Source organism: Condylura cristata, unplaced genomic scaffold (genome assembly GCF_000260355.1).
Source record: "Condylura cristata isolate star-nosed mole 26May11 unplaced genomic scaffold, ConCri1.0 scaffold00020, whole genome shotgun sequence".
Classification (NCBI taxonomy): Eukaryota; Metazoa; Chordata; class Mammalia; order Eulipotyphla; family Talpidae; genus Condylura; species Condylura cristata.
In genome coordinates, this window is record NW_004567121.1 from 26,395,560 (window position 1) to 26,423,472 (window position 27,913).

The window sequence follows — 27,913 nt, forward strand, 5'->3', positions numbered from 1 at the left end:
AGCCAAATTTCATCATCTTCCTTTGGAGGAAGAGTTATTCTTCAGAGAGAACAGTCAGAAAAATCTTGTATGGAGTTTTTTGGAGCTTTTTCCTATTTAATAACACTGCCCCCTGCCTGAACCACTGGTTTCCTCACATGTGTTATAAGTTCATCTGGTGTCCTACAGGACTCCTGACCAAAAATCACATGTTTGCTGGCGTACACCTTCACCTTCTCAGCCATGAACCCACTGAATGCCATAAATGATTCACAGGCTGTGATGATGGTGAGAAAGACTAATATTTGGAGTTCACCAAATAATGACTCACACTCCTGGAAGAAAAGAAATCCTTGTAATTGGCAGCCCTTGGGGACGAAATTTTTTAAATTGTTTTTAACATTAATATTAATTTCATAAAAGTTGGCAAAAAGAAAACGGCTGAGAAACGTGATATTTGGTTTGCTTATGCCTCATAAAAGTCCAGTTCATACTCCAAGAAAAAGAATGAGTAGGATATCTATTACCTATTCCTAGACTTGCCTTCTGGACTCACTGCTGCCAAGTTACTCATTCTCCCACACAACACTTTTCATACTAATTTTGACCCTTAAGAATCAAAAAGAAGTCTTGCCTTTTTTGCACCCAAATGCCAAAATGGAATCTTTTAGTATTTCACCTTTATAAAGAGAATGTTTGAAAACAGGCCTCTTTGGCTGTGACATCAGTGAGTTACTGAGGCCTCCAAGGGCCGGAGGAAACATTCCCAGTCCCTCGCAGAGCTGCTACACTCCTACGGAGCAATCTGGCAATGGCCAGGGACCAAGTCTTTAAAGCTGTTTTATGGTATTTAACATATGGTCATAAATTGCTCAGTGCTTTAAAGAGGGGCTAAATTTGCCACCCCTATTGATGAGAAATGTTCTTATTTATTTAAATTTAGTGGCAAATTGGCATTTCTCCAGATGGAGAGGTTTAGGCATAAGTACAAAGAAAGAACTAACTTGAGATGAGTTGTAACTTTTCTATATATTGAATGCAACCACACAGATTTAGGCTTACAAAGCAGTACCATTACCGTATAGAACAATAATGATATGGAAAGATTCTCATTCCCAAGGCCCAAGGTGGAGGGCACAATTTTTTTTTTTTTTTTGACTGCAAGAAAACTTCTTTTAAAATCCTTTCTCTTCCCCCCAAGATAATTATTTTCCCATTCAACCCCTTTTTATCTTGTCCCTTCGGTCCCCTCGCAAGTTAGGGGTATCTGGTCTTCACCTGAAATTCCATGTTGACAAAACTCTGGAATGTCCTAAATCCGCTAGCACCTTCCTATTCTGCCTTTTTAAAAATTTTTTCCTAAGTTGCCTTTTTTTTTTTCTTGTTAGGAGAGAGATTTGAGTTGCTTATTTTTTTAATGCCTCTAATCCCCCATCACTAAAGACATGATCCTATAAAACATTTTGTTCCCTTCCTTTTACAACACTGACCAGTAGCCAAAAGCAGATGAAAAACAAGGACTTTTTTTGTGTGGGGGTTGTTATTAATGGTATTGATATGAATGGTATCAAAAGGAAAAGCCACTACTGGTTTTCCTTTTCATATGCTGCTATGGAACAGGCTTAAGAATTAAAAGGTAAGATTATCTTGCCTGACTCCAAAATGTTGAAGAAGAATTTCAGTAACTTTGGACATTTGGAAGCAGCCTGGAGAGAGTATTAAAAGAATTGTTCTATGAAGAATTGGCAGTTTATATTAGACCAAAAAAAAAAAAAAACCTTAATCTTTAATTTCAATAGAAATAGAAGAATTGTACCTGACATAAATTTCTACACAAAATAAGTGTAGAAAGGTACACGTTAATATGAATGATGTCATCCACTGGAAATGAAGACTCTGTTTACATGTTACAGGAATGTGGAAGTAGGAAATGTCGACATTTCCCCTATCACAGACTGATCCAGCGAGAATCAATGCACAGCAGCAACATATCAAGTTACATCAGACCGCTGTCAACCTGAAGTCATCTGGAGTGACTGAGCCATCTGGAGTGGTCATAGCATGACCCAAATCTCATGCCAACTTCTGTCTGACATGTCCCTGACATGAGGGTAGTTCAATCTTCTTAAGGATAAATAATAAAGAAAAGGGACTAGTTCAAGTAAGAGAATTACGTCAGGGCCCTCTATGTACTTCCATAGAACTGTTTCCCTACTACCAAGCATTCTTCGCTCAGACCAGAATTTAACCATTGTGTCACTACTCTGGAAAAGTATGTGTCCCTATTTTCTATTAAGGACACACTATTGCCAACACAGGAAATATACATGAAAAGGGAACCACCCTGAGATAGAAAGGTGTTAACAGATAAAGGCATTTCTTGACACCATCTATGAACACTCAGAAAAAGTATAGTTAGTCCATATCCTAGGTTATAAAACAAGTCCCAATAAATTTGGAAGAATGTTAGTTCCACAAAGCATGATCTCTGGCCATAACAGAATTAAGTCCAAAATCAACAAAGATAACCTGAAAAACCCAGAAAATTCTGGAAATTACACATTTCTAAATAACCTATATGCCAACAAAAAAAACCAAAAGGGAAATTTGAAAATATTTACAGATTTAATCTGTACTTTAAAACCCTCCCACAAGGAAAATTCCGGCCCAGATGGTTTCACTGGAGAATTCCACCTAATATTCAAGGAAGAAATAATATGAATTCTTCACAAACCATCCTCCCAAAATGAAAGGGTTCACTTTGTAACTCATTCTACTCTGAAGCCAACTTTGCTAAGAAGTCAAGAAACAGAGAAAGAAACAGAGAAATATAAAAAGGAAAAGTACAAACTGGCATCATTTATGAACAAAATGCAAAATTTAAATTTCCAACCAAAATTTTAGCAAATTGAACCCAACAATATATAAAAGGCTAATAAAGCATGACCAACTAGAATAGATCATTCAAGGTAACTTGAATAATCAAAAATCCCTCAAGGAAAAATTACCATCTTAATAACAAAAATTATAATAAAATAAAAATTCACATTAGTAACATAAAGATAGGATAATAAGGCAGTATTATGAATAACATATATCAGTATCTTCAACAACTTAGATGAAATGGGTTGATTTCTTGAAAGATGACACTACAAAAGCTCACATAAGAATAATTAAATGAACCAATTCAGTTAAAGAAATTGTATTCATAGTTAAATATATACAACACACACGCACCCACACTCCTCAGGCTATTAGATGACTTCACTAGTGAATTCTATCAAACATTAAGAAAAAAATAAACAAATCCTTCACAAACTCTCTCAAAAAACAGAGGTGAACATTTCCCAAGCCATTTTATGAGGCCAGGGTTATTCTCACACCAAAACCAAGCAAAAAACTCTAATTTTGCATCAACTATCCTTAAGATATGAATGCACCAACTCCAGCAACATATAGAAGAAATAATATTGAGTGATCAAGTGAGATTAATACTAGTAATGCAAATTCCATGCAATAAAACAAGAGTAAGAAGCATCAGCATACAGATTGGAAAGAAAAAGGCAAAACTGTCTTTTTTTGCAAGTCACATGACTGCTTCTGCAGAAAGCTTCTAAAGAATCTATAAAAAAGTTACTAGTACTAATAAAGCAAATTTTAAAGACACAGTAGTGTGAAAGCTTAATCTATCAAAATCAGCTCTACTTCAATTGATTAGGAAAGAAGCTCAAAAAACCATTTTATATTATAAATTAGCATCAAAAGTATAAACAAAGTTTGTTAAAAAAAATTTTTCACTTAAAATATTCAATTATTAAAGAAAATCTAAATAAATAAGTAGACACTTCCACTTTTATCTATTGGAAGACTCAGTGTGGTTAAGATATTGCTTCTCTACAAATTGACTTCATAGTTAATACAACTGCTGCAAGATTTTTGTATACATTTGTCAAACTGATTCTGGAAGTATAATCTAGAATAATAAAAATGAGCTTTGAAAAAAATATTGTAAAAAATACACTACCTGATTAAAAGATTTACTACAACGCTATATAGTAGTCAAGGCAGTGATGTATTCACATAAGACAGAATTATGAGCAGAATGCAATGAAAAGTCTAGAAAGAGACCCACACATAAATGGGTAATTATTTATGTGTATTGATTTTGAGTTACTTTTGACCATATATACATATATATGTCACATATATATATCACATATATCACACACACACACACACACACATATATATATGGTCAAAAGTAACTCAAAATCATTCACATACCAAAATGTCAAAAGTGTAAGTATAAAATGTCTAGGAATAAATCTTTAAGACATTCAGGTAGGCAAACATTTCTTATGCAAGAGCTTAAAACAATGATAAAACCTGCTAAACTGCACTTGATCAACACACTAAGTAAGAAATATCAAGAGCCACCTCATAATAAGGTATATTAACAGTCCATAAGTACATGACAATACAAATTAAAATCACAATGAGACAGCACTACACATCCTCCAGAACAGATGAAGACAGTACCAAGTGCTGACAAAAGTATGGAGTAACTAGGCTGCTAGTAGGAATGTAAAACAGTTCAACAACTTTGGAAACAGATTAGCTGTTAATTTATAAAATCATGTCTACACTTAGTTTACAACACAGCAATACCATTCCTAGATAATTTATCCAAGAAAATGAAAACTTATTTTCATAAAAAAGACATGGCCAGAAAGGTAATAGCAGTTTTATTTATAACTAAAAACTGGAAATGATCCAAATGCCCTTCAATAGGTGAGTGAATCTTAAAAATGATGGTATATCCATGTATACAGCTCAACAATAAAAGTATTGATATAAGAAATGAAGCAGATTAATTTCAAAAAAGTAAGCTTTTATGAAAAGACATACACTAAAAACTGGATAGTACAGGATACCATTCTTATGGAATTCTAAAACAGATAAGACAGTTTTATAGTTTTAAGGAAAATCTACAACGAGGGTTGAAAGAATGGTGGTAAAGGGACATGATTTGCAAAAGAAATAAAATGTTCTGTATCTTTGGGGAAGCTTGACTGTAGTATATATTATTATACAAGTGTTTATACTTGCCAAAATACATGGAAATGTACACTTAAAATGGGTATATTTCATTATATGTAAATTAAATTTCAATGAAGTTAACTTTTTTTTTCTTAAAGATTTTATTTATTTATTCATATAGAACTGGGGTACAGGCCAGAGATGCAGAGGGTGAGAGGATTCCCCAGAGACAGAGCCAGGAGCAGAACAGCCAGATAGATCAAGTACACTGCTGAGTGGAGCAGAGGGCAGGTCAGGAGAGGTCTGCCTCGCCATGTGGATCTCCTCGGGGCAGGCGGGAATCCAACTCATGCGGAAGTGACTTTAGCTTCTTAGTGTAGTACTTTAACTGGCTGAGCCACCAGGGAGGGCCCTCAATGAAGTTAACTTTTAAAAATGATATAGAAATTTTGATCTCAGTTATTATGTAATTCCATGAGATCATGTATACAAATAAGACTATCTAGCTATAAAATGCCTAACAAATTAAATTAGCAATTATATCAATCATTTTCAATAAGCTATAACTAGCTTCAAAATTAGATAAATAAAAACTACATTTATATACATACATACATGCATACACACACACACACACACACACACTATTAGTTAAAACTAAGCTGATTTTACATGTTTGTTAATATTAGTTGCTACTCATAAAACTTTTCTAATATTACATGAATTCCAAGAAAATAAAATACTCTGAAACACCAGGACAAAGGAATCCTCAAACTCTGAGAGATAATGTCTAATCCACAAAATTAGTACTTCTAACTTGCCTTTCAAAGAGCATTTTTTAGAACATTCACTAAATCAAAAGGTGACCTGCCTACCTAATTAGCCTCTAAAAATACCTTGAATGCTAGATAATAATAATCTTTAAGTAAATGAATCTTTCAAAAAGATAAAAATAAAAGTAAAATGAACTATGCTACTAAGGAAAATTATAATGCTTCTCAGAATGATGCAAAATACTAAGAACCCAGACATAATATCCAATATTTAAATAGCTCAACTGTTACAAGTTGTAGTGTTACAAGACAACCCAATCTGAATTGGGTTGGCTAATTGTGGGTCCTCACCCCTGAGTTGAAGACTCAACTGCAGACACACACAAAAAGGTCAGTGATGGGTTTATTTACAAGTGGGGGTGGGGGAGCAACCCAGGGGAAGAGAGAGATACAAGTTCACTAATACATCCTACCAGTTCTACTGACCGGGAACCCCAATGGCAGACTAAAAGCTGTTGAAGAGGCTAAAAGAAAGAGAAAGAGACCCTCAGCCCAACATGTCCAGCTTTATGTCCAAAACCCCAAAATGGCCGTTTAACTTGCCCTCGGGTCCTCGCAGTCCTCCCTTTGGGGGTGCAGGGATTGGTACTTGTAACAAACATGGCTGCTTAACTCCGCCCTGCAATCCTCCCTTTGGTGTTGCTGGGATTCCCAGTTTCGGTGTCTGCAGTTGGGGTGGAGTCCACAAAATCTGTATCTTTAGAGTTCATTCCAGGACATCCTTTTCCCCTAACAATAGTAAACTGGCTACTTCCTACTGTCCTACAGGTGATCCTGGAGAGGACAGTGCTAGCCAACGAGACTCCCAGAGCGTGAGCTCATTCTTGAAGAGGTACATTTAGAAGTGTAAATGAGGAATCAAATTAAGTCACAAATGGCAGGCTATTTTATTATTTTCTTGGTTCATCCTAATGAGGCTAACACAGTGAATAAATGCAAAAACAGGAGAGGAAGCTCATTTGAGAGGTACAGTGTGCAAATCAGTTGTGTAGGCTCTGACTTGGATTGATGTCATCTGAACTCCAACTGGGAAGGACCAAGAGCCTGGAAAGGCAGACTGACGCCCTTGGATGCTGATCGAAGGATTTAGTTCACTAATCATATTAAAGGGGAAGATTAAAGGGTAAAAGCTGAAAGATTGTTTGGTTACCACTTGCCAAATACTTATTTTAAACAATCCAAGAAATTTTTCATAAAAAGCATGATCATTCTAAAAAAAAAAAATCACCAACTGTAGCCACAATGGTTGCCTTTTGGATCTATTAGCCAAACGTTCAAAATATCAGGTACACTGACAAACCAAACAAGGTGCAAAATTCCTACTGATCAGATTAAATCAAAAGAACCTTAATATTTCTTTTACCCAATGCAATAAACTTCTCCACGGTATCACTGGGTACTTCAGGCCTGCCCAGTCTGGTGCTGAATTTGCTTGACAGCCTCAGTACAAAGTCCTACATAAGTCTCTACACAGAGCTGCATAATTAAGTTTTTAGGAAACAAATAGCAGGGTAAAGAGCACTGTGAGCTTATGGTGCTGATTAGCAAAGACAAAGTCACTGTAAGGGACTAGAGATGCAAGAAGCCCTGCTAATGCCCCCCACACACAGCAGCCAAACAGCTCCTGACATGGTCACAAATGAAGCTGAACTTCAAGTGCAAATAAAGTAGAAGTTCTAGAACACTATGTGCACGGTGTCTATAAAAATCTTTCTACATGTTTGGCCAATGTTAATTAAATGTTGTGTTCCATTTAAAGACCTGAGATAGTTTCCTTTTGCTGTAATCACACTTGGGGAAAAAAAATTTTAATTTAGTGATTTTTCCAAATCTAATTACTTTTTTTTATTTTTCCTCTGGAAAAAAAGGTTTTTCCTCTGAAAAAGTCTTTCAACTTCAAAATCCATGGAGATCATTTTTCAGCATAACTTCTCTGTCAAATAGCACTGAAATCTTCATCATTCCTCTCAGATGATAAACAGAATTGCTGCTTTTGTTAAAAGCAAAAACAAAATGTCTATAGTATCCTTTGGAAGCTCTTTAGAAAGAACTCCTGAAACAATGCAATGGATTACCTGTCTGGGAGCCTGCGCAGCCCAAGCTCACCTTGAGCTAACTCTGGCCAGAGTAACCAGGTGACAGCACGTGCCCTAGAGCCATACATGGCAGGACCAAGAGTGGTCACCCAGCCCAAGCTGCCAATCAGACCCCCTCTCTCCTTTGTGAATTTAGACACAAAAACAAGAGGCCAGCCCTGGTAGCCTTGCACTGAGTCACCATAAAGGGGGGGGGGGGGTTCTCTTTACGTAAGGAAAAACAGAAATCTCAGGGGGAAAAAATAAAGTCAATTTAAACAAACAGAAAGATCACTAATTGGGAAACATTTTCTCACACAAAAGTAGCGATAAAGGACTGATCACAAAAATATACGGAGAACTGATGAAACTCAACAAAAATGAAGTAAACAACCCCATCAAAAAATGGGCAGTAGAGCTAAAAAGACACTTCTCCAAAGAGGAAATGCAGATGGCCAACAGGCATATGAAAAAATGTTCAACATCACTCGTAATAAGGGAGATGCAAATTAAAACCACAATGAGATACCACCTCACCCCAGTGAGAATGGCACATCTTCAAACAACTAGCAACAACAAATGTTGGCGAGGATGTGGAGAAAAAGGAACTCTCCTGCATTGCTGGTGGGAATGCAAACTAGTACAACCACTATGGAAAACTGTTTGGAGGTTCCTCAAACTGCTAAACATGGAGCTTCCCTATGACCCAGCAATCCCACTCCTAGGTATCTACCCAAAAGACACAAAAACACTGATTGAAAAAGATACCTGTACCCCCATGTTTATTGCTGCTTTATTTACAATTGGAAAAACATGGAAGCAGCCCAAATGCCCAAAAGTAGATGACTGGATTAGAAAGATGTGGTACATATATACAATGGAATATTACTCAGCAACCAAAAAAAGAGAAACACATGTCTTTTGCAGCAACTTGGATGGAGCTGGAAAAGATCATGCTTAGTGAGATAAGCCAGAAAGAGAAAGAAAAATACCGGATGGTTTCACTCATAGCAGGAGTATAATGGACCAGGCGAGAAAATAACAAAAATAATGAACAACCATAGACCAGAGACATTCTGTGGGGGTGGAGTGGGGAATGGGATCAAAAATGGGGGGGGGGGGAAGGGAGGGAAATGCACGGGACTATGGTGGTGGCACAGGGGTGATTTGGTGATGGGAAACCCGTGGGGATTACAATTGAGATGAAAAAAAAATGTGAAAAATGATGTAAAAATAAACTTTTTAATAAAAATAAATAAATAAATAAAGTCAATTTAGTGACAACAGACTATGTTGCAAGAGAAAGACACAAACAAACAGGGACACAGATGTTGACAGCTACCATGCTATCTAACACCCTTCCAGTTCCTGGCTATATTTCCTGTCTGTGGGCACCATGGAATTCATTTATTTCCTTATAAAGACAAACTCTTTTATTTATATTTATTACAATGGGTTTCTCATAACCAAATAGTCTCTGATTGAAATAAACTGTTAGTATGAAAAATTAAAATTTTAAACAAAAGAGAATTTCAAATTTGAAATCAAGGTTACAAACTGCTTGGTTCAATGGCCACAGATTTGTTTGATCTGCTTATTTGATCTTAAAAGACAGCTACAAAGTTTTACTCAAAGAATTTTTAAAATTGAGAATACTTCAATATTCTGTCACTCCTTTACCAAACCAAAAATTGTCAGATCCAAAGAATGTATGTGATTCATTCAATCCACAAACACTTACTGAATCCCTCTGAATGCCAAGCAGTAAGCTAAAGATGTGGGCTGGGCAGGGGAGAAATACAAGCAAAACAGCTTCACTCCCTGCCCTATATAAGGTACACAAAGACACAACAATTTCTTCAAGAGTTACACACTGGGGAGTGACTTAGGTGGCAATTTTTCTTCTGCTGTGAATTTCAGTAGAACTAGTAAATTTTTACTCATGTTAGTGGCACCATCCTAAACTTTGGCATATACTATTTTATTTAAATCAATCTTGATCAATAAAGATTCATTCTTCTTATCCTATTTAAGTAAATACCAGTTGTCTCTTCTAGGATCAGAAGATTCAAAGACTTCTCTTTAATGCAAACACTCTTGCAGATTTTCCATGAGAATCCTACACACACTGGCAGTTCTTCACTGCCCAAAGGCGGTCTCTTCACATTAAAAGCACCAAGGAGACAATAACATCATTCCTCCTATACTATAATTTTCTGGTCTTTTTTTATTTCAATTATTTAATTTTGAATGTGAGTAATTAATTCGGTAGATTCAATTTGTGAAATCATGGGTAAAAATATGCTCTCTCCTTTGTCTTTCATTCTGACTATCATTAACTGTATATTTCCTTTATTCACAGATGAAACATTTGGAGAAGAACTGCTTTCTAACATATGAAATCCTCCAAAATACAATATATAGTTTCATGTTATTTTCATTAGTCTGCTTTGAGAAGGCAGAGTAGATATACATATAAAAACAAAATTGATAAAGACTCCAAATCTACAAAGAACAGTATGTCCTTCTTTGCTTTCTAAATTAAGAATAATGTTCCAATTACAAATTCTTCATATAATAAAAACCAGAAGGAAAAAGAAAAATATTGGATGGTTTCACTTATAGGAGGAATACAGGAGAACAAAATAAGGCATCATGAAAAAAATTATAATAAAGAAAAAAATCAAAATTAACAGACAATTCTAAATCAGAGACATTCTACAGGGGTGCGGGAGGGAGAAGGCTCAAAATAGGTGGGAAGAGCACAAGAGACTGTGGTGATGGTGCACAGGCAAACTGGTGGTGGGAATTTTACAGGGTCTACACCTGTTTTGTACAATGAACTATCATTTATATCACTGTACAAAAATGAGCAATGGCGGAAAACAAAGAAAATTTTAAAAAATAAGTAACTTCTAAAGACTGGATACAACTAACAGAATTCTACATTCTTTATACCACGAGCTTCAAACAATAAAAAGCAGAACACTGAGACTCATTAATTCATGCATGTATTCACTCCAGTCCTTCAAAAAACATTTAATTGGACATCTGTCCTGTGGTAGGGACTGACGATACAGTTTGACAAACAAAAAGTCTCCATCTCTAACTTAAAGCTCTGAAAAAAAAATGACAGTAAGTTCCAAATACTTTGATTCAGCCTTGGTTAAAAGTACAGTTTAAATTTCAGACCTCAAGTTTTCAATGAAATCTAATGAAAAAGTTTTGATAAAGAAGTTGCTGACACAGATGATTTTGAGATTGTAAAGTACTGAGTTAGCCATTACCATTTACTTAGAAAGATAAAGGTTAAAATTAGAGAATACTTACCCAGTAGTTATCACAGAATATAATGACCTGGATAAATATTAATTTAAATCTATACAGTTTCTTGTTCCCACAAAATTAGGTTTCAATTTAGCTCTGTTTTCTAAATAAAGCAAAGAGCTTTTCTGTTTAGTGGTGTAATTATTTTCCAAAAATTGTTAAACAATCTAACTTTTCTATTACATATGCTTGCTTTAGAAATCTACATTTGTTTTAAAAAATGTTTGTTGTAGAGAACTGTATTCTAAAAATGAATACTGCATTTGCTGTAGGAGGTAATCACAACTCTTATTGATCTTGGATATAACAGATTTAAGGTTTTAAAAATTAACAGAGTAGAAACAAGTATCTTCATTCTTGCAAGGTTTTTTAAATAAAATAAAAGAGCTTTAAAAAAAAGGCTAGCATTCCTTTTAAAGCAACGCAAAATAGTACTGTTTTATAAGAGGGAAAAAACATTTTTTAAAATTTGTGCTTTCACATGAATGATATTTTTACAATAACATAGGTTGATATGGTAATAAGCTCAAGCCATGAGCAGAGTAAATATACTAATAATATACTAATTATTGAGGTTAATAAGAGGTCTAAGTGTTCTACAGTATTACCACTATCATCAACACATCATGACTCAACAAAGTCGTCTAAGAAACATCTATAAAAAATGTACACAGTTTTGAAACATTCTTTAAAAGTACAGCTATAAAGAAAGTTTAAATAAATACAAGCTAAATAATAAACAAAGGGAGTAAAATAACCTTGCTATGTAATTGACGACATGAACAAATTTATGTGGGCAGATACACAAAATACTTGGCCAGTAAAGATGATTCAATTGATTTTTACTGAAATTTTAACTATGTGTTCAAAGGGCTTGTTTCAATTTTATGTAAATTTTTCCATTTTACACCTAAAAAGAACAGTGACTTATATTTCTTAATTTTTTGTAGTTGATTTCATTTATTTTTAATGAATATCATATTTCCAACAGACATTTAAAAATAAGTTCACTTTGAAAATTTGAAGAAGTTTATCATGGACCCCCATGTTGAAGCACTGGAGTATCACCGATCTGAAGTGTTTGGATCATTTTTAAACCAAATGGTGATGGGCCCTAAAAACTATGCTATCCCAAAGCCTAAAAGGAACTGAACATTATGCCACTTTTCTCTAGACCATTAAATCAAATCTGTCCATGGCTCTGCAATCCCTTGGCCCAGTCTTGGCTCTAACACGCAACTTAATCAAGTGGCCAACATCCCTCACAAATCGTTCCCAAATAACATCAAGAACTTCAGGAGGCAAAAATAAACAATTCATTCTTCCAATTCAATAAACGTTTACAAATGTTGCTTCCATAACCAGTTGTCTTTTCCTTTTATTTGGCTGAGAGCTGCTTAAAGGGGGACACTGACTCACCTTAATGATAAACAATTTATTATTGAATTTATTTATTCAATTTATTATTGAATTATTGTGAAGAAGTCTAAGGATTAAGTCCCTAGCAAATAATGATATTAAGCAACTGACAAGACATTCTTAATGAGAAGCTATGGTGACTACCAGTCCAAATACACTAATGTTCTAAGAAGTTTCCTGTAAAAATTCTTATAGCCATGAGAGGATAAAGGACATTAGTAAACACATACAGCTAGATCATTACGAAGTCACATTATTTCTCACTTAAAACTGTAGACTAACTACACACACTTACTGTTTCTTCTCCCCTTCTAACACCCACCCTCCCACTAAATGATAGTGAAAAAACAGAAAGATAAAAATCCAGAACAACAGAACAGTGAAAAGTAAGGAAGAGAATAGCAATCACTAGATAAGAAATTACTCCAAATTCCTAGAAGGTAGGAAAGCAGCTGGAAGAACAGTACTTGATGAGACAAGGCAGAGGAAGCTCTGGCTACAATAACGTGAGGAAAAGGCTACTAATAAAGAGGAAGCCTTTTGTCCTTGTAAACCCTTAAGCATTTATATTAATCCAGTGAAAGGAGAGACACGAAGAAGACATGGAACTAAGAACTGGGAGGTTAACCGGGAGAGCCCTCCAGTCCTGAGGAGCTGCAGGCAGGTGAATCCTGCAGGATCAAGTTGTGGCCATTGGGGAGATAGTCTTAGCAGGGGTTAGAGTTGAACAGGTGGGTGATTCTGGCCCTCGGGGATCAGTACCTATGTCTCACCCCCTGCACCCTCACCCCCAAAAGAATGTTCTAACAGTCAGATGTGTATACCCGGGAAATAAAAGGAATTTTCTGAAGAAACAGAACTAACACTTTAGGGGAAAGCTAGAACACCTCAGCTCCAAAATATGACACAGGAACAGCGGGCTCCCCACTAACCCACACACTCAGTAAGACTGGCTCCCCTGCACAAAAGCCCCATCCAAGTTCAGTCTCTTTCAAATAGAAGTACTTAGGTAGTCTGACAACCAGAAACCACCATTTATTTGAGGAAACACTACAGGATAACAGGGGGGAGGGGAAAGATGATAAATGAAAAAACAATTCAGAAAACTTTAAAAAGAAAACAACCTCTGCATCCTTTCAAAGCTGTTAAAAAACTATAGTCATAACCTAAGAACAAGGTGTTGTGAAAGAGGACCAAAGGACAAGAAAGGGTTCTCAGAAATAATTGTACCTAGTTAAGACTGTGGTAATAAAAATAATTATCAGAAGGACTCCAGAAAAGGATAAAGAATCAAAAGCATATTATTCAGGAGATAACCCCCTGAAGAACTAACCACTGAAACAATTTTCTTAATTTTAACTGGTTCCCTTGCAGAAGAAGGCTAAGCCTGGGAAGACAGAGGAAAGAGAATCTTTGTACTTCCATGAACAAAAAAATAGTCTCTGTACTTATATTTCAAACCATGTGAATGACTTCCTTTGATCATTGCTTTTCAAATTAGTTAACATTTTTCAAGAAAAGGCGCAATCTAATCTATCCTGAGACAGGTGAACATCCTTTATATTTCAGTGGTTTCCAAAGAGTCATCTAATAATGCAAGGTTAGCAAGTGAACGTGTCACACGTTTTTCTCCTCATGTTGCATTTGTAATGAAAAGTGATTCTCCAGAATACGAAATTCGGCCTGGAGTAGCAAAGCGCCCAGCCTGCACGCTGAAAGGCACTGCTCACTCATCTTCCCATCCTTCACATTCCTGAGAAAACTGAGAGGCTCTGAGACCCTGTGCCCCGCCAGCATGGATTTAACAGAGATTTCCTGATGACATGATGGCCACACTAAAGCGAGAACCACTTCCATATCGGGCCAGAGTTGCAGCCACGGTAACTATGGCAAGAAGGGCTGGTACAACCCAACGCCACCACAGGTGGTGGCCACGCCCCAGGGCAGGTCTTGCCGCTGTCCATCAAGGTCTCACCTCAGTGGTCCAAGAGCTCGACCACGCCACACACACCTTTGGTTTGGCTGGTCCACAGTATGTGTTTATTTTGAAAGAAGCCAATATGTAAAGTGAAAGAATTCATACCAATGAATTTCTAATGAATTAATTAATAAAATTGCTTTTGAATTAAAGGTTTTCGATTTGTACCTGCTCTCAATAAATCAGCAGAGGCAGCTCCCTGATGATGGAGTAAGTGTGAACCAGGTTGCCACCCTAGCCCCTCCCCTACGTGAGTGACCAGTCTGTCCCTGGGAGCCATCTGCTCTTTGACTCTCACTGCTGAAGAGAAAACATGCTGAGGCCCCACAGCCAGGCCAGGAGCCTTGGAGGCCACTGGGGACAAGCAGAGCACACCAGCACCACAGCCAGGCAAGAGCAAGGCCCTGGAGCAATGGCGGAGAGCTGCCACTCCTCCCTAGGGCCAATTTCTAAATAGTTGGGTATCCTAAAGCACCTTTAAAGTATTTTTACTGGTGTATTACATAAGATCTGCCTGTGGAGGAAAAAATACAAAACCTTCTGCAGATGCCTAAAAGTTAAGAATTTCTGCACCTGCCTATTTCACCACAACTCATTCCCTGCCAACTGCCTTTGAATAGAAACAGGATAAAAAGGCAAATGACAAAAGTAGTAAATCTTACTGATCAATGTCTTAGTTAATACCTCAAAGCCAAAAATAAACACACAGCACGAAGTCCAGTGACTAGCACCGTCATCTACATCTCCAACAAAGCAGTCATCATTTACTTACATTTTAATGTCTCTCCAGCATATGGTATGTGCAGTTTAAATCGGTCACAGTTGGGTCCAGGAGTCAATGATGTGCAGCTTACAAAGAAAGAAAGGAAGAAAAGATTTTTTAATAACCGACATATTTATGACATAAATAAAAGTGACCTTATAGATTAAAAATTAAAACTGGATTAACAGAACACAGTAAAAGCCCTTCATGTCCACTGAGGTTAATTAAGATAAGAACACTGCCCTCAGGAAAGTAGCTCATTTATTTTACATGAAAACACACATGTCTTCTAACAAAGACACCAGCACTGCTTCGCCCACTTCTCTCAAGGAAGTGAATCTCAACTTTTAAAACAGGCATGTCATCCAAGCCAGGTCTGTAGTCTTGGAAGCCAAGAACTGTCAGAGAAGAGCGCTTTGTGGTCACATCTTAAATATAGTCTAGCTTTCTCTGTGTTAAGAAGAGCGCTCTTGGCCTTTTACTGGTACCAAAAGGTGTGCTCTCTTTTCCCGAAGATAAGGCACTTCTTCATCTGGCACCCCATAACTTACATCAGCAGGAGAGCACAATGCACCCTCACTCCATTGCAGGTAAAATGCAAATTTAGTCACCCAGGTCTCAACAGCTTGGTTGTTTTGTTTTGTTTTGTTTTTTAAAGCTTTATTTATTTATTCATATAGAACTGGGGTACAGGCCAGAGATGCGGAGGGTGAGAGGCTTCACCAGAGACAGAGCTAGGAGCAGAACAGGCAGATCGACGAAGCACACTGCTAAGGGGAGCAGCGGGCGGGTCAGGAGAGGTCTGCCACGCCATGTGGATCTCCTCCAGGGCAGGCGGGAATCGAACTCATGCGGAAGTGGCTTAAGCTTCTTAGCGCAGTGCTTTTACCGACTGTACCACAAGGGATGACCAGTTGTTTTTTTTCTTTTTTAATCTATTACCTCACAAAGTTACATAATGTTTTCTGTTCTTTACCCAGGTTTACTTTGTCTTTCTATCAGTTAAAACTTCTAGTGTATAACATCAATATACACTTAATAAATTAAGAAAAGATCAATATGATGTCAACTGAGGAAACTAAGTCATCATTTTTTTAAAGTGAAGTTTTTTAACCAAATAATTCCAAAACTAATGCTAAGGCATTTCTGGAAAAGAATCTAAAAAAGTACCTTAAGTACACTGGATACACATACAATTTTCCTAGCTGGTCACTTTGAAAGGCAAGTCACATGAAAATAAATTTAAGACAAAGCTGACTATAAAAAAACTAACTCAGATTTCATATTAGATTTACAATTAGTTTTTCCTAAAACTATCTGGATATAAAAGAGAAAAGACCAGACAAACTTTAACTCAGATACAGTTTAACATAAATCACTAGGCTGATTATTCCTCTTTATCTGCAGGGACCAATCAAAACACTAATTTATAAACTACAGAAAACCATGCATCAAGAATAATCTATTTCAATTTTTCACATACTCCTTTATTTTTCAATATAAAAAATTCTTCAGAGCACATACTGAAATATTTCCTTCATGTTATCATCTTTTTCCAGTTCACAACACAGCAGTTATTCAAAAACACGGAAAACAAATAAATTACAGCATTAGAATCCGTTGACAGCAATGACCTTACAAGCAACACACAGAATTTTTTTCTCTAAATCACATTCAACCAACAATACTTTAAAATCATTTTTAAAATTCACAATCAAATGTCTTCTGGGGTTTGAAATTATCCAAATAGTTTAATAATTAAATCCTCAGCATTCCCCTATTTCTACTTTGTTTGAATAACTCATCCTTCCTGAATGTGAAATTGTTTAGTTTCTGAAATGTTACTGCTGGATGACATTTTACACTAATGAATTTTATGCTTTAACCAGGACTAGGAAAGTGTTTTTCTGTTCTGTCCCTTCACCCGCCTCCCTTTACCCCTTGAACAGCTGGCTGCAGGGACCTGAGAGCATTAGAAAGTACAGTTCTCCATCTGAGAGGTTCATTCACTGATTTTTTTTCATTTATGTGAGATTTATATATCTGAGCATTGTCCTATGAGTTAGGAATACAGAGTGGATGAGACGGACAAATTCCACAGCCTCATGGAACATCGATTCTAGCAAGGAAAGAAGAAACAATAAACAAGAGACAAATCTAGAAGGATGGTTTCGGACCACTAAATGCTGTGAAGAAACCACATGGTGCTGCCTTACCCTGGAAGATGGGGAAGACCTCGCGAGGCGGGGGATGAGAAACCTAAATGACAAAAAGGACCAGCCATGTGCATTCTGGGCAGAGGAAACAGCTGGTGCAAAGGCGTGAAGGCAGGAACAAGCCTGACATATCTGGGGGAAGAAATCTTGATATATCTGGGCAATGTGGCTAAAGCAGAGTGAACGGGGGGTGAGGCTAGCAAAAGGGGTAAGTAAGGGGCGGATCATGCAGCGCCTTGTAGGCGGTGGCAATTAATTCAGCTTTTATTCCAAAAAGAGTTTTAGGAAGAGTAAGAACAGCAATATTAACTGTGATTTCCAAAGATCACTACATCTACTGTATAGAAAAAATGGACTGTGAGGACTGGAAAGAGGAGGGAGACAGACTTCAATCAGAAAGGTGACATTTGCTTGGACTAGTGGGGCAGCAGGCACAATGTAGACAAAGGGGCTTACTCAACAGGGTCACTAGGAGAGAAGCAAATTTAGGGAGAAGAAAAATCAAGAGTGTAAAATGTGAGCTGGTAGGGAACAGCCGGATTAATGGGTGGGCTAGGCAATCTACATTATGGAAAGATGGATGAAAAAAACTACCAAACTCACCTTTGAGTACAATATACTGTTGGAAAGCTCATTTCCTCCACAAATTAAAATGACTAACGTCCAATTAACTACAGGACTCCTGGTTACATAGAACATACGAATTGGGACCAAGCACTAAGCCATAGGAGATGAGCTGTTAGCAGCAGGTCTCCCCCATGACCATTAGTTTCTCTAATGAAACGTTTAGCAAATTACTTAAAGTATATCTTAAGCTTAGTCTCCTGTATTACCCACAGTAACCAGATTAGACTTATTGGAAACAAGGCACTGTCAGATTACCTAAAGGTTCTTTTAATATCAAACTGAAGTGTTTCTTCTTAAATTACCTCTGTTTAAAATTAGTTTTGGTCATGCTGTTTAATTTACTATGAAATTTTACACAGTACTGAAGGAGGACATTTCATCTTTTTATTAATCAAAATAAGGCTCTGGGCTCTCCCTGGTGGCGCAGCGGGTTAAAGCACAGCACTGAGAGGCTTAAGCCACTTCTGCATGAGTTCGATCCCCGCCTGCCCCGGAGGAGATCCACATGGTACGGCAGACCTCTCCTGACCCGCCCCACTGCTCCCCTCAGCAGTGTACTTCGTCGATCTGCCTGTTCTACTCCCCACTCTGTCCCTGATGAATCCTCTCACCCTCCACATCTCTGGCCTGTACCCCAGTTCTGTACGAATAAATAAATAAATCTTAAAAAAAAAAATAAGGCTCTGGTTTAACAAAGACTAGAAAATACATATGAATGCATGCGGGTGTATATGCACATAAGCAGATTTCACAAAGAGTCACCAAAATTTGGCAGGAACTAGGGTGGTTTTTACATTTTTCTTCTGATCCCCTTTGTGGTTTTATAATGAATGTGAACTACTGTACACAAAAATTTTAAGGCTAAATACATCTTTTTTTATATTTGACTATGGAAACTCAGCAATGATGAGTTAGTTTTATCTTTTTCTTCTAAAATAATTTTTTTTCAGAAAGAAAAAATGCCGAGTGATTTATGAATGAGTAGTATTTAAGGAAAGTATATAAAATCTTTTACGTTGCGATATAAAACATTGTGATATTTCTAACATTTATTATCTCTCACAGAATTTTCAGAGTGCTGTTCCTGAGTTTCAGGTCTCTGGGGAGTCAGATAGAGGAAACAGAGTTCCTTCATCTAGAAAGCCATTTCCTAACACAAGTTTGAAAAAGCCACTACACAAAGTTACTGGTTTCATTCAAATTATTTTTGTATAGTGCAGGTAGTACTATCATATAGTTATCTAAGATTTCAAAAACCAAAATTTAACTGAATTTTTTTTTAGAGAAATAACTTAGAATTATTTTTAAACTGCTGAGAATTAAAATTTCAAATTTGACAACTATAATTCCTAAGTGCTTAGTACTGCACGAGATGCTGGTAATATAGCAATGACAAAAACAAAAATTACCCTGGTGCTGTAATGCCAAAAACATTTCTCAATGAACAGCTTTGCTCTAAAACTCTACCTCATACTAATCCCCACTTCCCCCAATATGGTAGGGAGGCACTATTTGAAAGCTAAACATGTTGGAGAACAAAGGAAGTAAAGTACCCTATTCTGCGGATTATACAGAAAGAACACTGGACAGCACAAGTCAGACAGCTTGCTCTCCACTTTAGTACAGAAGTCACAGCTAGCCATAATACGATAAAATTCCAAAACCAATAACCACCACAATCTCTCAGCCCTTCAGTCTCTTCTTATCCACCTATAATTATGACCTGTTTCTCAGCCAGATCAGAGACTTTTGGTGCCCAGAAATGTTTTATACTTGTTTAAATGTCCTAAGTCATCTAGCGTGGTATTTAGCATGGTGCTGAGCACCCAGTTCTGGGGAAACTTGACCATATACTCTTAATCACAGACTAAACTCAAACCCTGTCATTTTACGATGATGACAGAGAAGCTCAGAGGGTCTCACAGGCTCTCAGAGCATGGGCTTTACAAAACCATCCCAAGGCTCACAAGGCCACATCCTTCGCCGCGCCGGCCTCATCATTTTAAATCATCTTTAAATCTCTAGCACCTGATGCCACTGTCTAGGATGTAGATAGTCCAACAACGTGTGGGGATTGCTGACTTCTGAAATGGGTGTTGTTACTAGCTCCGTCTTAAAATGAAGAAACTGAGGCACACAAAAGATAAAAAACTAGTGAAAAGAATGAGGATCCAAAGCCAGATGACTGGCTGAATGAAGGCCCCTTTCTTTTTTTTTTTTTAAGATTTATTTATTTGTGCATACGGAACTGGGGTACAGGCCAGAGTCTCAGGGGTGGTGAGAGGCTTCACCAGAGACAGAGTGGGGAGCAGAACAGGCAGATCGACAAAGTACACTGCTGAGGGGAGCAGCGGGCGGGTCAGGAGAGGTCTCCCATGCCATGTGGTCACCTCCGGGGCAGGCGGGAATCGTACTCATGCGGAAGTGGCTTTAGTTTTTCAGTGCTGCGCTTTAACCCGCTGCACCACCAGGGAGTGAAGGCCCCTTTCTTAACTACTGCATTAAATCACCTTTCAATAAGGAGTGTACAGCTATCGCAATTAGTGAATTTTAAATTTTTTCAACAAATACTTCTTTATTATTACCTATAGCAATAAATAAGTAAAAGCAAACAAAACCCTGCCAACATGTCCTATCCCATGCACTATAATGAAAAGTAAGTGATTAATCATAAGTGTAAGAATCGTGTTCATATACATCTGATGCAGAAGAGAGAACAAGGACCTTATTATATGGCTACATGGATTCTATGACGTTGACACTATTGATTTATTTAACAAATTCTTTCAGTAAATAAACTCTAAATAAACAGTGAAAGGTAAATTTGAAATCGAAGTAGTTTGAAATTACCATATGCTCCTAATTACGGAGCTACGACTCAAATCATTAAAGTTTCACTAGACACAGGAAAAACTGGCAAGGTCACTCACTACATTTTACATGATTTTAGTGACAGCCAAAATTTAATCTGAATTAGCAAGAATACTCTACGATCTTTAAGATATTAGCATTTTTTAATAAGAATAATGAACGGCCATATACCAGAGACATTTTGTGGGGGTAGAGTGGGGAATGGGATCAAAAACGTGGGGGTGGGGAGGTAAGTGCACGGGACTATGGTGATGGCACACGGGTGACTTGGTGATGGGAAACCCGCGGGGATTACCATTGAGATGAAAAAATATATATATATACAAAATGATGTAAAAATAAACTGTTATAAAATAAGATTTAAAAAATACATTAGCATTTTTTTAATGCAAAATATGTGCTTTCTAACTTAATGCTACATTATTTATCTCCTGGAAAATATAATGATGTTAAACCACTTCAATTCTTCAAGCCACCTCAAAGAACAACGTAGATGAGTTCCAGGTTCTTGCCTGAGTCTACGTCAGTTTCCTTTATCCTATTAATTTACCATTTGGCATGTTCTCCTACATAGCTTCCTGTTTTCTTGATAATGACGTTTGTGCTTAAATAATATTTAACATCAGCTGAGAAGGAAGTTTTCAGCTTTGGAAACCTAAAATAGCAGGTGCCTGTGAAATTAAAGAGGTTCAAAGATTGCCTTTTAAAAAACATCACAAATTATCATGACCTGTTAGTTGATATCCACATTTTCATTTAAAACGGTAATTTATTTTCTCTGAGTTAAATCTACTATCAATTAATTCCACTCCATTCCAGACTAAATTAGTTTCAAAATCATTGTGGGTTCAAGAGTAAAATAGAGCAGTAAAGAAGATACAAGATGGGCAGAAGGCATTGTAACAGCTACGTCAATAATCTACTAAGTAGGTATTTGATCTGCAAAAGCACTTAAGGCTGATTCACAGACAATCTTGGACCCCCAGTCTTGGAAAGAAATTCTGGTCCATCTACTCAACTGTGTCAAAATCCATGAAGTCAAGTTTAAGGTCTTACTACAAGGAGAGTAGTGAATTAAGTGGTAAGAGAAGGCAGCAAAACTGTGCTGCGGCAGAATTTTGAGGCTGTTCCTCAGAAGGGGAGAAGTATCTACCTGATGACACGGAATGGCTCTCATACACAAAGCAGATCCTCTGCATCTCTAAAGCCTACAATCTATTTCTAGATGCTACTAGAAAGAGATGGGTTTAATTCACAGATTAGAATTTCAAACTAACACTACCACAATAAGTGACTCAGCCCAGAATGTTCTAAAAATTATAAAATTAAAATTTTCCCAAAAATGTGTTTGCCAGTTCAAGTGGCGTCAACTGTTTCTGTGCTGTATCTCCATTTATAAATGAAAGATTTCAACTCTATTTTAAAGTGGGGAATATTTTTAAATGTTTGTAGGTGTTCCTATAACAAACGTGTGGTTTAAATTACAATATGGTTTCAGTAGGAATGATGCTCTCAGATACTATTTTAACCAGGAAAGGGAAAAATCTAATTTTTTAAAAAAGATTCTTAGTTCATTAATGTTCAACTTTTCTTCTGTTCTAAAGTGTGCATTTAATTCACCCTATTAACAGAATAAAAGGGAAAATTAATAGAATTATCTCCTAAGTGCAGGATAAGTGTGCTAAAATTAAACATCCATTCATCATTTTAAACACACTTTGCAAATGAGGATTAAAAAAAGAAACTTCCTTAATGTGAAAGAGGCCATCTACAAAAAAACCTACAGCAACATCTTAGTTAATAACAAAATGTTAAAATTTTCCTTTTGAGATAGAGAACAAACATGGACACCCATCTGTCATCTTTTATTCATCATTATATTAGAGGTCCTAGTCAATGCAGAGTAGCCTGGGGAAGTGGTATAACTATCTGAAAGAAAGCTATTCTTAATTGGAGATAACATGGCCATGCATATAGAAAGCTTTTTTAATCTTCATCTGCATTGCCAGAAGTTTATGTGAGTTTATTATTTATTGTTGAGGATACACAGATACATATAGTGGAAACGTTCAGCACAATGGACTTTGGTGGAGGGTTATGGGTGCTTTGGTGGTTAAGAGAACTGTGGTGACCACCCCTGAGGTAGAAATCCTGTATTGTGAAAAATTTAACAAGGATATAAAATAGTGGTGTTTGATTAAAATATATATAATATTAAAAATAAAATGTCATTTATCAAAAAATAACATCAAAAAATGTTTAGAAAGAGGCCATCTAAATAACACCAAATAAGCAAATACATACACAAATGCCACCAAAAAATGTGCAAGATCTCTACTTAGAAAGCTATTTTTAAAAGAATATAAAAGAAGCACTTTAACACATATACCACATTCATGATTTAAATGACATAATGAAAAGATGTAATTCTCCTTAAATTGATCGAAAAGCTGAAAGGAATGTTCTAAAATGTAAATGGAATGCCAAGAACCAAGAATAGACCAGATTCTCTTGAAAAACAAAAGCCTCATGGGATTATTTTCAAGAGCCAAAAGGTGGAAGAACCCGACTTCCCACCTCTGACAAATGTAGAAACCAAACATAGTCCATACATACAGTGGAACATCATTCAGCCTTGTGAAAGAAGACTGTGACACCCGGCCACCACATGGGTAAACAACTGTACAATCATCCAGCCACAAGAGGACAGATACTGTGCTTCCACTCACAGAAGGGACCAAAGATATAAAAAGTAGAATGACTGCCCCCAGGGGCTAAGGGGAGAGAAGAAACATACAGTGTTTAGTGGGTGAAGAGTTTTAAATATGCAAGATGAGAAAGTGCTGAAGATGAACGGTGGTGAGAGCTGCACAGCAACATGGCCATCCTTTAATGCCACAGTGCTTGATGCCACTCCCAGTGGTTAAAATAATAAACCTGTGTTGTATATATTCTACCACAATAAGAAAAAGTCAGAATTTACTCTATTTAAAATAAAAAAATATTATAAATCTTAGTAATTGAAATACTGACGTTGCTACAAAGGTACAAAATAGGCCAGTGAACTGTGAAATAAACAGTCCCAAGGACGAACCCTCACATATCTGGACACTTAGTTTATAACAAAGGCATCTCTACCTAGCAATAAGGCAAGGAAACCATCCTCAATAAATGACGCTAAGACACCAGACATCCTTAAGGAGAAAAATATGAAACTTGATCCGTACTATAGATGATCCATCAAAATCAAGTCCAAGTGGTTTGACTTCTGTGAAAGCAAAGGAAAAACATTTTTAGAAGATAATCTGGCGGGGGGGGGGGGCAGAAAGAGATACTAGAAGATTATCTTTAAGAAGTTGTATAAACATTTCCCCCAAAGCAACTAACTATAAAAGAAAAGGTGGATAAACTGAATTATATTTATACTAGATCTTCCATTTATCAAAACACAGAATGCCTCAAGCACCTCTTTAGGGTCCCGCCAAGCTGTTCAAGTGTTCAAGAGAAGGGTGGGCATTCTGAAAGCCAGAAGTTGACAGTGGTAATTTCTGTTATTCGATGGCCAGCAGCATACTGCGATAAGCTTCAAGAATGTTAAAAATCCTCTGTCGGCCCTCCCTGGTGGCGCAGAGGGTTAAAGCACAGCACTGAGAATCTAAAGCCGCTTCCGCATGAGTTCGATTCCAGCCTGCCCCGGAGGTGACCACATGGTGCGGCAGACCTCTCCTGACCCGCCCGCTGCTCCCCTCAGCAGTGTACTTTGTCGATCTGCCTGTTCTGCTCCCCGCTCTGTCTCTAATAAAGCCTCTCACTGCCCCTGAGCCTCTGGCCTGTACCCCAGTTCTGTATGCACAAATAAATAAATCTTTAAAAAAAAAATCTACTGTCTAGTTTTAACTGTACCAATGCCCTTAAAAAATAGACAAGTGACTTAAGCTGATTCTTGCAAAGAATCCTGGCTAGAAAACAAGCTTTCCCCACTATCCAAAAGCAGAACATTCCTATGTCATATGATTTGGTAAGTTACTTTTTGGAATGGTATCGCCATTAATTTATATGGAAATTTTTGAGTGGTCCCAGACCCAAAAATAACCTACCAAATCAATACCCAATAGGAACCGTCTACCTATGAACAGTGGGGGGAAACCTGAACCCATAGAACAGGCATTGGCAAAATTTTTTTTTCCCCCTGAGGAAAAGTAACAAATATTTATTTTGATATATTCTTTGTGTTTTTTTGCAAGCATTGGCAAAATTTTAATAAAATCTTTCTTATTACTTGTGGGTAGAATTGAAAACTAATTATATGGCAATCCAGAGCAGAAATTTAGAACTTTTATATCAATTTGTAAGATTGTGCAGCCAGTCTTTTTCTTCCATTATTATCTATATTGTTTCAGATTCTAGGTCTGTCATATGGAAATACCAATTTACAAGTATTATAAATTATTCTATACAGTTATAGCATTGCTTATTTCATCATATGCCTTTAAATATGTATTTCACATGTTTTATAGTATATGTATAACTATATAAATATGTATGTATTAGGGGTTCATTATATCTAAGTGTTTGAGATAATCAAAAACCTCAGATTCACTGCTTTGAGAGTAAGAGAAATGAGTCTCTATTCTCAAAAACTTTGAACAGTAATCTGAAGACAAATATCAAACCTGTGAAAAGTCCAACAAGGAGCAATTTAAATAACAACTCAAGACAACAATAGATACAAGTCACAAGGCAATTAACATGATTAATTGCCAAATTAGTGGTTAAAGAAAATAAGCACAATAGAAGTTGACAGAGCAGAGAAAACCACTTTTAGTTGGTGTAATCAAGGAAGGTTTCCCATAATATGACTGCCTTCTAAGAATCAACTGCATCTGGTCAAACCAGAGAAAGAAAAATATTTACCTGCAATTACCCTAAAAAGGGGAGTAGTCAACGTGAGATATTCCATTAGGTTGAAAGCTCTATGAAGAAATAAGAGTGCCTGGAATCTTGGGTCCTTGTATACCCTGCAGTTCACCTACTGGCATGAATTCCCAATAGATAATGTATAAACAGTGCAAGTGAGCAAGTAGAGCTGGAGAGGACAAGCTCATTCCTAGGTCATGTCAAAGCCAAAACAAAATAATTGAATGTTCTAGATTGTATCCTATTCCAACTGTGGGAATGCTGCCATAATTTTCACATTAGTATGTGTTGTAAGAAATCCTCAGAGGCCCTCCCTGGTGGCGCAGCGGGTTAAAGCACAGCACTGAGAATCTAAAGCCGCTTCCTCATGAGTTCGATTCCCGCCTGCCCCGGAGGTGACCACATGGCGTGTCAGACCTCTCCTGACCCGCCCGCTGCCCCCCTCAGCAGTGTATTTCGTTGATCTGCCTGTTCTGCACTCCACTCTGTCTCTGGTGAATTCTCTCACCCTCCACATATCTGGCCTGTATCCCAGTTCTGTATGCACAAATAAAATAAAATCTTTAAAAAAAAAAAAAAGAAAAAAAGAAATCCTCAGAGACCAGGCCAATTTGCATACTATTCTTTACATTTAATATACAACACTATTTTATAAAAAGTAATTTTGATACTAAACACTTTTAATTTGTTCAATAAAATTACTGCTATAACCTTTTTAAAAAGTCACCATTTTCATCCATGACCCAAAATATGTCCAGAGTAAATGCATTCCTACTCCCTGAATTCCAGTGGCCTAATGTTTTGCATCATATAGTATCCATCTAACTCCCAGTCTCAAGCCTTGCTCCTTACAGGGAAGGCCAGGAGAGTATTTATCTTGGCATGCTCCATTAGCTCAAGAAATGAAGTAGCAGAGTTTCTATCTCTTTCATTATGTTGCTTTATTTATGTTGTTATCCTCACAGAGCCTCACACTTACTAATGCTCAATACACGAATTCCTTGTTGACAATAAATTTCAGTTTATATGAAGAATACAAAGACAGGATACCAAAAAGACCAATGGAAAGTTGGCAGGGGTTGTGACAGGAAGGAGGGAGAAGTGAAAAATTACCAAGAAATAGTGGATGAGGGAGCTGCAGCAGAAAAAGATGACAGGTGGAAAAGGAAAGACAAAACGAAGAATGGGGAAGGAGAGGGAGAATTAGCCCATTCCCAAGTGTTGCTAAAAGATTCCCAATTCACAAGAATTGGGGGTGAGGGGAGTTCTAAACATGGGGGAGGGGAGTTTTACATTTTCAATTCTTCCACTTAAGTGATGATGAAATGACTTTGTATCTGTCATATAAATATATATATGCACGTATCTGGGACAAAAGGGTCCAGGGATAAATATTTCAGACATTTTGGTTGTTGGAAGACATTTTGTTCAATGGCTGCTTAAGGTATTTTTATGTTATATACTACAAATTTTACATTCCTCGGTAAATCAAATAATCTGCCTCTTTCTTGGTTTCCTCTTCTACAAAAATGGAAATAATAACTACAGTCCAGGGAGTTGCTAAGAGTCTTCACTGACATATTAAGAATGCAAAACAGTGCCCAGCACAAATACTTACTGTCAGGAATATTCAAAACTAGTAACTGTGAAACCAAAAAATCTGGAGTGACTCTACCACAAACACTATTTTTGTTAATTCCTTAATTTCACTTGGGCAATGATTTTCAAAATTAAAACACATCCTGGGGCCATCCCTGGTGGCGCAGCGGGTTAAAGCACAGCACTGAGAAGCTAAAGCCACTTCTGCATGAGTTCAATCCCCGCCTGCCTGGGAGGAGATCCACATGGCGGCAGACCTCTCCTGACCC

At 37.0% G+C, this 27,913-nt stretch overlaps 1 protein-coding gene across 1 annotated transcript in view; it reads right to left on the reverse strand.

Moving 5' to 3' along the window:
- BRE (brain and reproductive organ-expressed (TNFRSF1A modulator)) overlaps positions 1-27,913 on the reverse strand; it is a 341,266-nt gene that overhangs the window by 295,518 nt on the left and 17,835 nt on the right. The window contains exon 3 of the mRNA XM_004686335.2: positions 15,424-15,500. Within this exon, the coding sequence (XP_004686392.1) occupies positions 15,424-15,500 (77 nt within the window). The remainder of the gene's footprint in view (positions 1-15,423; positions 15,501-27,913) is intronic.